The sequence below is a fragment of the Anomaloglossus baeobatrachus genome, chromosome 6, assembly GCF_048569485.1.
Source record: "Anomaloglossus baeobatrachus isolate aAnoBae1 chromosome 6, aAnoBae1.hap1, whole genome shotgun sequence".
NCBI lineage: Eukaryota > Metazoa > Chordata > Amphibia > Anura > Aromobatidae > Anomaloglossus > Anomaloglossus baeobatrachus.
This window is the reverse complement of record NC_134358.1, coordinates 428,259,440-428,273,827: the sequence shown is the minus strand read 5'-3', so window position 1 is coordinate 428,273,827 and position 14,388 is coordinate 428,259,440. Positions and strand designations below refer to the sequence as shown.

At 42.0% G+C, this 14,388-nt stretch overlaps 1 protein-coding gene across 3 annotated transcripts in view; it reads left to right on the top strand.

The window, feature by feature from the left end:
- MYRIP (myosin VIIA and Rab interacting protein) overlaps window positions 1-14,388 on the top strand; it is an 812,272-nt gene that overhangs the window by 568,422 nt on the left and 229,462 nt on the right. For all 3 annotated transcript variants that reach the window (XM_075315190.1, XM_075315188.1, XM_075315189.1), the window contains exon 6: window positions 2,012-2,109. In XM_075315190.1, coding sequence (XP_075171305.1) covers window positions 2,012-2,109 — 98 coding nt within the window. The remainder of the gene's footprint in view (window positions 1-2,011; window positions 2,110-14,388) is intronic.

The window sequence follows — 14,388 nt, the reverse complement described above, 5'->3', positions numbered from 1 at the left end:
ATGCACAATATTTATGTGTTTTGGACACTTTTTTTTAGCTCAGTCGATTAAATTCATGGCATAGTGGAAAAAATTGTGGTTCTGTGACGCCCCTGGACTATTCAGGTCATCACAGGGTGCTGCACGCTCTTTTTCTTAGTGCAGGACTCAACCCCCCATGGTTCTGGGTTCCCAACCTATAGTACTGCCTCCATCAGCATCCAAACTCCAACCACACCTCACACCACACCCTGTCAGACACACCAGTGGGCTGCTGAGCTGGAGTAGGGCTGCCCACCTAGGGGTCTGGCAGATTGGTGGGAGGGGGGAAGTCAGTGAGGGAGGAAGTAGAGAGCAGAGTAGAGCTGACAAGCAGAAAAGTAGTAGCCCTCAAGTAGTGAGGAGCTGGGGGAGTTTGTGGCTCCCCGGGATTTAGAGGTTGGGTTGCAGACGGTGGTCTGGACCTGGAGGAGTCGGAAACCCGGTTGCAGGGTATTGGGACTGGGTGCCTGGACCTAATCTTGGAGGACGGTCAACAGCTCGAGTTCAATAGCCGGTCCGGGTTTCGAAAGCACGGCGGGGTACTGGACCCTAGGTCGGGGACTAGCTTCAGGCAACCCAACAATTAACCTGCGGAGGATAGTGACTTTATAGACTGTCTCCAAGAAGCTCAGAGATCAGGGGCACTAGCGCAGCAAGGGGGATAGGGCTTTCTAAAACAAGGAGCCCACAGAAATGCCAAGCATGAGCTCCTGAGAGCACAGCTCCTATATCCCAAAAAGGAGGGAGCGGGGCCCAGACAGCTTTAGGCTTATGTGCCACACGGACACTTTACAAATTGTGCGCGGAGGAAGGCTCCGAACCATTAGGCAGTACTGCAGGGAATGGATACCCAGACGGGATCCCCCAGGAGGGCAGCGGCTTCCAGGGATTTGGTTTACCTTGTTGTCAACGTCTTCTTTGCGGCTGCACTACTACCAAAGTTGCCTGAGTGAGTACATGGTCCTCCCCTGCTTCCAGCCGGCCCTGCGCACCCCCGCTCCACCATTGCACCGAGTCCCGGGGACCCCCCTACCCGTGGAGGGAACTTTATCTGGCTGCTCCACCCCATCTCCCCCGGGTACTCCTATTGGCAGTGGCAGTACTCCCTTACCACAAACCACGGGTGGCGTCACAAACTATTATCCCCTGTAAATAGCCCCCTTTTACATTTGAGTTTCCGTGAACCCCCATGTCCGGAGACCCTCGAGCCACAGCAATCCCGGATCTGAGCAGTTCGACCGCTGCAGGGGCGGCACAGTTCAATTAAAGAATAACCATTTTTTTTTTCACAAATCAATAGTACATGTGAGAAAAGAACAATTTGTTTATCTTATCAGAGAAATCAGCTTTTTTCTCCTCCTGGACTTAAGATTCTTTCTCAAAATTCTCAATTCACGGGTAAAATCTGTCTTCAGTGATTTTAGATTTTCCCATTACTGAAATATGGGATGACAGTTGGTGATTATAGAGTTCCATGGAAAATGAAGCTGTCGTTTCAGGAAAACTTGCAGAAGTATGTGTGTGTCTGCTCGTCTATGCACCTCCTCTCGCCAAAGAATTTGAAAAGCACCAACTGTCATCACTTAACTGAGTAATGGAAATCTTTCTTCATTAAATAAATATTTCACTTGGAAATTGAGAGTGAAAGATCAATTAGGGAAGTGACAGAAGTTGTTTTTTCTATTAAAATATATTACAAAGTTGCTTATTTTTTTAAGTACTATTTAAGAAATAAAAATTAAAACTACGATTACTCTGTCCTGATAGTCAAAATTTTGCACAATGTAAAGATGCAAAAATCTTCCCTCATGAGCGACTATGGTAAATTTTGTGACTTTTCGGATTGTCTAAGTTCACGTTGTCTAAAAATTGTATTAAATCTTCCATATTGTGCTTCCAAGCAGTAGGTAACTAAAAAGCTAGAAACACAGACAGGAAATCAATGAATCTTCCAAAGTTACTATTGAAGAATATACCTTCTTTCTTTCAGGGCACAGTATGATGGACACCCTCTCAGTGGCCTTACGTGTCGCAGAAGAAGCTGTAGAAGAAGCGATCGCCAAGGCTGAATCTTACACTGATAGCTTGGTAAGTCTCTTTTCCTTTTAACCCCCTAACACACCATAATGTATGTAAATGCCATGGAGCATATTAGAGTGTTTAGGGCAGGCTCAGGAGCTGAGCCTGCTCCACACAGGGATGCTGTTTTACATAGCTGGCGTCTACCAGGAAATGCTGGAAATTATTTTCCCTTTCATTTACTAAAATTAATGATGTCAATCAAAATTACAACTCTTCTACAAAAAAGAAGTGCTAATACGCCTATGTCAGCGGAAAAAATCTAAAATCTAAAATAATTGAAACAAAACCAAAAATTGACTACGTCCTTAAAGAGTTATAGTCCCATGCAAAAGGTTGGGCATCCTGGTCAAAATTACTGTTATTGTGAACAGTTGAGGAAGATGAAATGATCCCTAAAAAGAATAAAGTTAAAGTTAACGAAAGTTAAAGATAAAGATTCCCTTTGTATTTTAGGCCCCCCCAAAAATATTTTCATCTTAACAAAAAAAGGAAAATGGTCCGATGCAAATGTTTGGGAACCCTGCATGGTTAGTACTTAACAAAATAAAAAATCCCTATAATTATTGTCACCGATATGTACAGAAATCTAAAAGGGTTCCTCACAGATAGAAAGAGCCCTATATGGGGGGGGGGGGCGATGCGACAATAAGCAACCATATTGTATTTAAAAATATATTTTTCTTTAAAAAGAATAAAATAATAATTTCATCCAATAAATTTAAATGTGCAAAATGCAAAAAAGACAGGGTATTCCTGAAAAAGGCAAAACGGTATAATATCAAGAAGTAGGACCATCCAGGACAGACAAATGATTCATAATGTAATGACTAAAATCATGAAACAGCTAGTCACTGTAGTTATAAGTTATAATAAATGATCAGTGTCATGGCAATATTTAAATACAATGACATATGGCATGATTACAGTCATGAATTGGTATGGTAGAAATATATATATATATGAGTGATAATAGCAGAATAGGAAAATGTATAGGCACAGTGGCCTCTGCTTATATGCTGAGTTAATCAGAAGCTGTAGTGATACAATATGAGCATTAATAACCAAAGCAATAGTTTGAACTATAGTCCATGTATATTACGTGGTATGTGGCCAAGTAAACCTGTGTGCATCAGTCCCCGACGTGCATTTCGTCTTGTGTGACTTCCTCAGGGCGCGCCACTGAAGGGGCAGCAAACGGTGGTCAAGATCTGTACATGAGCTGTTCCACAGATGTCACATCCTCACCAAAGCCGCAGGCAGCAGAGAGCAGCCACGCCAAGATCTCATTCACTGCTAAAATCAGACACCGGGTATTGCAGGATTGAGGTGATTAAAAGGAGACAGGTGGGACCTTTTCACAGTGGTGCCAAACTAATATGCCACCACCCCTTCCCACTATATATAGTCCTGCTGTTTTCCCAACTCCTCCCCACCTTTTCCTCGCTTTGAACTATTTGTACCACACTTTCTAAACTCATCCAAACTATTTTTGAACCCCCGTCTTGTCCTATATAGCTGAGTCATGGGTCACTGCACTCATGGCTCCACTAGGGAATATAATTTCTGTCTTGGAAAATAAATTGCTAACAGCTAGGACAGACCAATATTTATCACCTTACAAATTATCTCAGCAATTGAAGGGAATCTGTCATGGGGTTTATGTTATCCTGTCTAAGGGCTGGTTCACACTAAGCGACAGTGACAACGAGGTCGCTGTTACGTCACCATTTTCTGTGACGTAACAGCGACCTTGTAAGTCACTGTTATGATCGCTGCTTAGCTGTCAAACACAGCAGCCGAAGCAGCGATCATAACCGCGAGAGCAGGGAGCCGCGCACACTGCTTAGCGCTGGCTCCTTGCTCTCCTAGCGACAGTACACATCGGGTTAATTAACCCGATGTGTACTGCAGCTACATGTACAGAGAGCAGGGAGCCGCGAACACTGCTTAGCGCTGGCTCCTTGCTCTCCTAGCTACAGTACACATCGGGTTAATTAACCCGATGTGTACTGCAGCTACATGTGCAGAGAGCCGGAGCCGGCAGCACAGGCAGCGTGAGAGCTGCGGAGGCTGGTAACTAAGGTAAATATCGGGTAACCACCTTGGTTACCCGATGTTTACCCTGGTTACAGCTTACCACAGCTGCCAGATGCCGGCTCCTGCTCCATGGTCGCTTCATTTCGTCGCTCTCTCGCTGTCACACACAGCGATCTGTGTGTCACAGCGGGAGAGCGGCTTTGAAGAAAACGAACCAGGGCTGTGTGTAACAAGCAGCGATCTCACAGCAGGGGCCAGATCGCTGCTCAGTGTCACACACAGCGAGATCGCTAATGAGGTCACTGTTGCGTCACCAAAACCGTGCCGTAGCAGCGATTTCGGTAGCGATCTCGCTATGTGTGAAGCACCCCTAAAGGTACAGTCACACATAACGAGATCGCTAGCGAGATCGCAGCTGAGTCACAGTTTTGGTGACGCAGTAGCGATCCCGTTAGCGATCTTGTTATGTGTGACATCTACCAGCGATCCTGCCCCTGCTGTGAGATCTCTAGTCTTTGCAGAATGGTCGAGGCCATTTTCTTCAAAGGCGATGTCCTGCTGGGCTGGACACATCGCTGTGTGTGACACTGTGTGACAGGGTCACAGTGACTGCTGAGATCGTTATACAGGTCGCTACTGCGACCTGTATTGTTTCTGCATCGCTGGTAAGATCTGACTGTGTGACATCTCACCTGCGACCTCCCAGCGACTTACCAGCGATCCCTATCAGGTCGCATTGTTTTCGGGATCGCTGGTAAGTCGTTGTGTGTGACTGGGTCTTTAGGGAAAGCATAATCAGACCCAGTGAGTCCAGTGATTTGTCACTTTTGTCTATCAGTCTTTATCAGTTGCAGTGCACAGGAGACCTTGTATTCATGAGCTGCAGGCTGCCATTGCACTTTTTGCCCAATTGACAGCTTTTTCTCTATTCTGTAAAAAGCAAGCTTTTAGTCAGTGATTGGCGGGGAGGGTGGCTGACAGTCCACGAATATTGAACACTACAAAGCTTGCACATCATTGCTTGACCAAATCTTGGGTTATGCTGCAGCTGATTAATAGTAATGTTATGAATCTACGGCAAATAAAAGGGACATATCGCAGGTATCAGAGTCTCTGTCAATTCTTTATGCTGCCATTATATAGGGTGACATAATCTAGTGACAGATTTCCTTCGAAACTTTCAGAAGTTTGCATATATATTGCAAAGAGAGGCGTTTTGTGCTGCAGTGCTGTCATTTATGTGTTGGCACATTTTTCCTATGTGCAGATACTGTATATGGTTTATTCCTACCTGAGGCATAGCTAGGGATCCGAGGGGGCAGAATGTCTGAGAGGACCCCTAACCAGGTAACCATGGCAAACCCTAATTGAAAGTATACAGGAAACCTCAGCATATGACCATGCTGTTACTGAAAATTGTAGGTACCAGTCCTGCAGAACATATATGGCTATGGTCACATCACGTTTGCCCCAATGCTCAGTGGCTCTGTTGGGCGTACGTACGAACTCCCACAATCAAACACATCTTGCTGCCCCTCAACTATGTGTACATGGCTGAAAATAAGGTATGACAGATAGGAGCTGATGAAGCATAGTCAGGGCACCAGGAACTTAAGGGTGCGTGAGCACCCTAGCACCTAATGTACCATGTTCCATATCACATGATATTTTTGGAAGGTCATGTGACAGGTACGTGATGAACACACAGGTGTTCTGGTGCACACCTGTAGATGTAAGGAGGCAATTTTTTTTCCGTTACGTAGAGTGCTATACATAGCTTTAGAGAGTATTATGTAATAAGGGACAGGCCTACACATAACAAGGAGGAATACTATGGAATAAGGGAAAAACTTTCATTTACGTATTGCACTGAACATAACAAGGGATGACCCTATATGCTAATGGACAGTGCTTTACATATAGGGGAGTTTCTATTGCAGACAAATGTGTTACTCCCATCACCTCTCTGCAAATAAATCTTTCATACTGAAAGATAATAACAAGTGTTGTTAAGATATACTCTTCAGGTCCAGTCACACTAAGCAACTTACCAGCGATCCCAACAACGATAGGGATCGCTGGTAAGTTGCTAGGAGGTTGCTGGTGAGCTGTCACACTGCGACACTCCAGCTATCCCACCAGCAACCTGACCTGGCAGGGATCGCTGGAGCGTGGCTACACGAGTTGCTGGTGAGCTCACCAGCAACCAGTGACCAGCCCCCAGCGCCGCGTGGAAGATGCTGCGCTTGGTAACTAAGGTAAATATCGGTAACCAACCCGATATTTACCTTGGTTACCACTGCACGGAGCTACACGTGCAGAGAGCAGGGAGCAGCGCACACTGAGCGCTGGCTCCCTGCTCTCCTAGCTACAGCACACATCGGGTTAATTACCCGATGTATGCTGCAGCTAAATGTGCAGAGAGCAGGGAGCAGTGCACACCGCTTAGCGCTGGCTCCCTGCTCTCCTAGCTACAGCACACATCGGGTTAATTACCCGATGTGTGCTGCAGCTACATGTGCACAGAGCAGGGAGCAGCGCACAATGCTTAGCGCTGGCTCCTTGCTCTCCTAGCTGCAGGACACATCAGGTTAATTAACTCGATGTGTCCTGCAGCTAGCTACATGTGCACAGAGCAGGAGCCGGCAGCACATGCAGTGAGAGCGGCAGAGGCTGGTATCAAAGGTAAATATCGGGTAACCAAGGACAGGGCTTCTTGGTTACCCGATGTTTACAGTGGTTACCAGCCTCAGCAGAAGCCGGCTCCTGCTGCCTGCACATTTCGTTGTTGCTGTCTCGCTGTCACACACAGCGATCTGTGCTTCACAGCAGGACAGCAACAACTAAAAAATGGCCCAGGACATTCAGCAACAACCAACGACCTCACAGCAGGGGCCAGGTTGTTGCTGGATGTCACACACAGCAACATCGCTAGCAACGTCACAAAAGTTGTTCGTTAGCAGCGATGTTGCTAGCGATGTTGCTTAGTGTGACGGGGCCTTTATAGTGTAAACAGGATCTTATCACCTTAAGAGTGAGGAAAATGCTCGTTCAGCAGGCAAAATTATCTTTTGCACAGCGCATAAGATCATTGTTCTCTGCAGTGCAGTTGTCACACAGTTTTGCACAAACTTTGCCGGCACAAAATTTGCCGATCATATTTATACTTCTACCCATGCCAGCTACAGTTCATTCTGTGTTGGTCGGTGAGGTGTGATGACCCAGACTCTCTCTGGTGAAGTTGTGTTTAGTGGTGTTTTTGGCTTGGTGCAGTTATCGAGTGTATCCCTGTTTTGTACTTCTTTCTTGCTCTTGTTTCTCCTGAATGTCTTATATTCCTGTCTTGTATGTGTGTGTGCTGTGTGACAGAGTTTTGTTTTTTCCCTTGTCTGTCTTTAGCTGTGGTTTCAATACACTCCTGTCCAATCCTTCCCTGCACGAGACTGGGGGGGGGGGGTAATTAGATCAGGACTGGTCAGGAGGAAGGCCAGGAAGGAGACTTAAGCGGGCATTACACGAGACGATAGATTGTGCGATATGTCGTTGGGGTCACGGTTTTCGTGACGCACATCCGGCATACTGCACGACGTGGTTTCGTGTGACACCTCCTAGCGATGCAGTATCGCTCACAAATCGTGAGTCATGTACTCGTCGCTAGGTTTCATAAAATTGTTTAATTAAAATGGCGGCGGTTGATCATCGTTTCCGTGGCATCACATGTTGCTCCGTGTGATACCACGGGAACGATGAACAGCAGCTTTACCTGCCTCCCGCAGCACCTGACGGCTTAATGGAAGGAAGGAGATGGGCAGGATGTTTACATCCCGCTCATCTCCGCCCTTCCGCTTCTATTGGCCGCCTGCCGTGTGACGTCGCTGTGACGCCGAACGTCCCGCCCACTCCAGGAAGTGGACGTTCGTCACCCACAGCGAGGTCGTCCGGAAGGTAAATACGTGTGACGGGGGTTAAACGAGTTTGTGTGCCATGGGCAACTAATTGCCCGTGACGCAAAAACGACGGTGGCGGGTGCAATCGATTGTGCTATCGCACAATCTATCGTCTCGTGTAAAGCAGGCTTTAGGTTTCACCACCATCAGGAGTATCCCTGAGATTAGGGATAGCTTTGGATCTTCTAGCTTAAGGGTCAGCTTAGGAGACCCAGTTACCCGCTATTCCAAAGTCATCAGGACAGCATTGTTCTCTGTAAACAAGACTCATGCTGACGGGAACAATGGCAGCCTATGTTCAATTAATGATCTATTACAGATTGCTCAATGGACATCGTTTACTGCAGTCTGCATGTTTAATCAAGTTATTAAACAACTACCGATTGCTAATGTTTTACCAATCAGCGGTCATTTAGTCAAATGTGTAAATGGGCCTTTGCATGGTACAGATACAGAATAAATATTTGCATCCAGTTACTTACTGCTGCCATCTCTTGTTGACAGCCATAAACTGTGATGTGGTCATTGCAGAGTTTGCCGCACTTATCACTGCACCACTGAAAATAAAAGGGACACATATAAATATTTATACATACAGTACATATATTTCCTGTAAAAGAAACCCACAATGAGTTGCTGAATACAAATATGCACTGCGCCATTAACATATAATTAGTGATTATGCAACCCATCATCCAGACTATAAATTAATTAACCAGCACTGTGCCCCTTTTAAGTATTAGCTACTTTTCCCTCTCCCAATAACAACATTAATTAGCAATTAATTGGCAAATTTTATATTTTAGTGCATGCATTAGTCATATAGTCTTTGCTTGGCCTACTAAGTTTAATCATGCCATTGAATGCTGACAGCAGAGGGAGTTCTCTTCTTTCAATTCTCCATGATTCAGTAGATAGCGGACAGTCACCATTAAACTCCTGTAGTATATCTATTACACATTTATTACATATCGTATTCCTTTTATTCTTGCTTTGGAATTCATCCTCTTCACTCTCATTTCCCATAATAACACCAAATTTTATCCCTTCCAGTCGGACAAGTAATTTAGGCAACTAAGCCAAAACTGCACATTGTTGTATCTCTGCTTTCTTTTCCTCATATTAGTCTCAACTCTCTTTTTCAGAAGGTTTTCCATGAATAAATTTCATTTTCTTGCTTCAGATAAAAATGATAAAATCCTGTACTGTATACTCACTTTCCGCTGCTCTAGCGAGGGATGCTTCTTTTTTCAATATTATGATTGATATTGAATTATGTCTTGATTCAATTCTTAAACTCCGCATTGTTTTGTGAGTCTTACATTTCGTTCTACATCTATCGTTTGACATCATATTACATGAATTTTATGATTAGTGTACTGTGCCCCTTTTTGTGTTTTTATTTTGTCGTGTACCAAATTTACTATTCATTTGTGACATTTTCCATCTATTTTCTATCTAAACTGTGATAGATGTTATATTATAAGACAAATTTATGACTTGTGACTTTTTAAAAAAATCTACTTCACTTCCTTGGTGGCGTAGATTCCTAGGCAGGAAAAGATTCCTGAATTATTAGCTTCATGGCTGAAGAAATGCATTTTATTTACCGTATACTATTATGGAGGATTTTACTGGTATATTCTTTATTTATGTTTTGTATTGAGAGGCAAAGCTAATAGACATCAAAAGGTGTACAGTAAATAAAAGGATGAGGTTTTTATTTTAAAAATATAAAAATATCAGATAGAATCTTTATGGTGAAATGACTTGAAGATGCTTATATGAATATCTTCCTCCTCATATTCGAAAAAGGCACATTTCCTATTTTTCAATTTGTATATGAGACCTAGACCTTTTATACTGGTGTCATTTTTTGTATTTTAAGGTAATGTGACCTGACAATTCTGTTTTTTATTTATTTATTTCTTACACCATTCAGAATTTTTGCAAAATAATGTGATATTTTATTAGTTTATACCATTACGGATGCAAAAATAGAAATGTATTTCTGAAACCTCTTAAAGAGGTGCCACCACCAGGTTTATCCTAAATGAAATAAAGCCAGTGCTATACTGGCGCTATCATGCTGATAGCAAGCATACCTTTAGTTGTGAGATCGGATGTATGCCTTCTGAAATATAGGCAAGTAAAGTTTGTGAAATTCACTATTATTTGATTGATGGGTGCAACTGAATATCTAATAGGTGGGTTGGGTTTTGCTATGTATTTCCACCCCTGTCTGCCTGCCTTTCCTTCCTCCCCCCTGTCCTTCCTCCCCCTGTAATAACAGACACAGGAGGGAGGAAGGACAGGCAGGCAGACAGGGGCGGAAATAACTAGCAAAACCCGACCCACCTATTAGATATTCCGTTGCACCTATCATCTGATAACAGTGAATTTCACAAAATTTACTTGCCTATATTTCAGAAAGTATATATCCGATCTCACAACTAAAGGTATGTATAGAATCACCATGATAGCACCAGTATAGCAATGGCTTTAGTTTATATAGGAAAATCCTGGTTGGTGGTCCTCTTTAATGTTTTCTTTTACTCCTTTTACAAATTCTTGTGTTGTATTAAATTTGTGTCAAATTCATCATATTCCAAGTAACATTTTGATAAATTTGGCACAAAGCTCAATGGCAGGACACAAAAACATACCCTAAAAAGGTGACTTCAAAAATGTTCCTAGTAATACATGATCCACCCCACTTCTAGCAATTTACAAGACTTTTAGATACAACATAAATTTATAGGTATATTACCAAAATATTATGTTTTGATGCAAAATTGCATGAAGGCACCCATAAGTGTAGAGTGCTGGATAAAATTTTCATTGTGTGCTAAGTGTTTACTTTCAGAAGATAACTAAATGCGATATATGATTTTTTTTTCTTATATTTCTGTCCAGGAAAAGGGTTATTTAGCAGATATTCCTAAATAACCAGATTAATTTAACATAGAAAATAAAACAACCAACTAGATTAATCTATTGCAATATTTTTTTTCTGAAAGGTGGTCTTCCTTGGGGGCACATACAGATAGCCGTGGAGTAAGAAAAACATAAGGGAACCAATTTACTAAATACCTTAATTCTGGTTTAAAACACCTTAATTAGTCGCAGTAATTTTTGGTACAACTCGGAAGTTGTGCAAAAATATTGCCCATTTGGCGTACATACAACACTCTCGGACAGCTACGCTAATAGGGATGTAGCATAGGTTGAACATGGATGAGGGCACCAAATTTAGGTCAAAGTTATGCTTTTGTGCTGTAACTTGCTTCACAAATATATTCTTGTCTTTTACTAGCCAGGAATGTTTCCAGTTAACAGATCACAGTTAAGATCACGTGTCCTGTAATCATTATTTAGAACGGATCCAGCAGCAATCCATTGGCAAAAAAGTTGGTGCATGCCCAATTTTTTTGAAAAAATTAATTTTTGCAGGATCCATTTTTTTAACATTGGAATCTGTGGGGAAAGGATTCATTAATAGATTGATACTTAGAAATCCATTTTGTTTTTTTCATTTGTAAAGGATTTGTTTTTTTTCTTTCTGGATCGGTTTCAAATGGAAGATAAGTAGTAAACCGTTAATGGATACTTTTTCAATTGACTTCAAAGTTGAAAAAATGGATCCTGCAAAAATATATTTTTTCAAAATGGATAAAAAAGTTGTATTTGCACAAACTTTTCTGCCAGCAGATCTCTGCTGGATCCACTCTAACGGCTGATTACTAGACATGTGAACTTAGCCTTAATGAGTTATGCACATTGCACTCAGGCAAGCAACACCAAAGAATCGGTCTCCCTGTTTTACATATGACTTTTTGTGACAGTAAAATGCCAACCGTACAGCTTCATTTATGGATCTCCAGAAAACCAGTAACCAATATGGCAATTAGCTAATAATTTTTTTGACCGATACTATTGTAATACCATGCCATATACTAGACAATAGGGAGCACTATAATATTTTAAAGTAGTACTGCTCCTGGGTAAATTGCACACAAATAATATGTGGTTTTTCCATTAAAAAAATATTGAGACATGTAAATTTAATATGCCATAAATACCTGAACAGTGTGGAGTCTGTGAGGAACCCCACAACTCCAGGAACATGGAATCAGGTCCTTCGATTCCATCACAGAAGGTGCAGTCACTCTCCAAAGAAAGAGTCAAGAGAACAAGGCCCAAAGAAGACCACTTATTATTGTTCATAGGAAAACCTATTAGCAGTCAGAGGTTTGCACATCTTGTTATGTTGTTTTAATCCAGTTATTGTCATTAAACATAAAATTAGCCATCCATTGTAGTACAAAACGCAAGGGAAATAATGAGCTGGTATGTTCAGTGTATTTATTAATCATTGAAAGCTTATTTCATGCTGTCTCTCTAGGCAGTGACACATGTTCTTTTCTAATAAATCCACCCTAGAACTTATTTTCTGCTTCACGGAATATTGTAAAACTGAGTTGAGGAAAATGTCATTCATAGGCTGTTTGTAAACTGTACCGTAAGCATCAGTGCACCAAGCTCAGGGTTTAGAAAAATCTAATTGGCTTAATTCTGCCAACTCCATGCTATACAAGCCCATTTTTCAGGTGAAAAGTAAGTCCAAATGTATAGAGGACTTGTCACCTGCCATAAATATGTAGTTGGTACCTACAGTAAATGCTCCAGTTCTCCTGAATCTGCCATTTTTTATTTTTTGTTCCTGAGCTTGTCAGTTTTTGTGCCTTTACGGTTTTAGCAACTTGGAGTGGTCATCAAGAAGACTCTTATAGAGAAGAATTGAGGTCTACAAAAAGACTAGGACCCTATTCATTATTGCATGTGCACCTTTTTTGTCTAGTTTGGTATTTTTAACTTGTTTTTAATTTGCCCCTATCCTAAATTTAATTTGCACCTTTTTTAAAGTCTATTTTATATATGTTCACTAGTGATTAGTGAGCACTACTATGCTCGGGTGCTCGGCACTCATAATAAGTAGTTTGATGCTCAGATGGATGTGACTCGAGTACTCAAGTATAATGGGAGTCAATCAGGATCTCAAGCACTATTTCCAAGCCGCATAATTTGTATCTCTTTCTGTTCAACAAATGTTGGGAGGTATGATGTAGGTGGTAAAAGAATGTCTAATTTTAGATGCAACTCCCACAAGAGCTCATTACATGCTGAGAACAGGGTTGTACTGTGGTAGGATTTTCTCCTATCATCTCATGGAACCAAGTGAAGTTATACAAGGTCTAAACAGCTCTCTTAGGAATGAAGGCCTTCAGTTGCTATTCAGTTCCTCCGGTTCTCAGTTGCTGCACACCTTTAATATGAGCTACAGTATGTTGATGAACAAACATTTAGTATCCATTCTCATTTCTTGAAATTAAATCCATTTTTATTATATACAATTAAAGGGAATCTGTCAGCAGCTTTTTGCTATGTAATGTTTCCAGCAATCTATCACTTACTGGTCTATCACTTACTGTTTTTCTGTTTCTATACAATCAGTGTTTTATTAACAGGAGATTACTATGGGACAAAGTGCCCTGTGCCTCGTAGTCCAGTCACAAACCTACTACTGATTAGCATAGATTGCATTACTGATACTGGTGGGCGAACTTGCAGTTATCCAAGATCGGCTGGACTAACTGCACTTAAAAAAACAATTCTGGCCCGGAATTGGTCCAGCATATGTATTTATGAGACCCCCCATTACTAATCTGTAAGTGAAAATAAATAAACACAAACACCAAAAAAGTCCTTTATTTGAAATAAAATACAAAAAAACACCCTCTTTCACCAATTTCTTAACCCCAAAAGTACCGAAGTCCGACGTAATCCAGCTCTGCTACATCTGAAGGCACAGAGCACGGCCATAGAACAATGAGCGATGAGTGGGGATGTCTCTCAGGTTCGTTTTGGTCACAGCTGGAGGTTCCCATGGTCCCCCACCTGTGATCACAGGTAACCTTACCTCAGGTCATTAATTTTCATGAAGTCACTTGATGTGAAGTTACCTGCGGATGGAGGATCATAGGAACCTCCAGTTGTGACCACAACTAACCTGAGTGATGTCACCGCTGATCGCTGAGACTCAGTTTCTGCCTGAAGTTACAGCAGGTGGTCATGTTCTATGGCTGCCCCCTGTCACTTCAGAAGTAGCAGAGCCAGGAACGTTGTGGAACCTCATGTGGCTTACCATCAGGGATATTTTTGGGGTAATAAAGGGATGAAAGAGTGTGGGTTTTTTTTTGTCTTTTATTTCAAAATAAATAAATTTTTGGGTGTTTGTGTT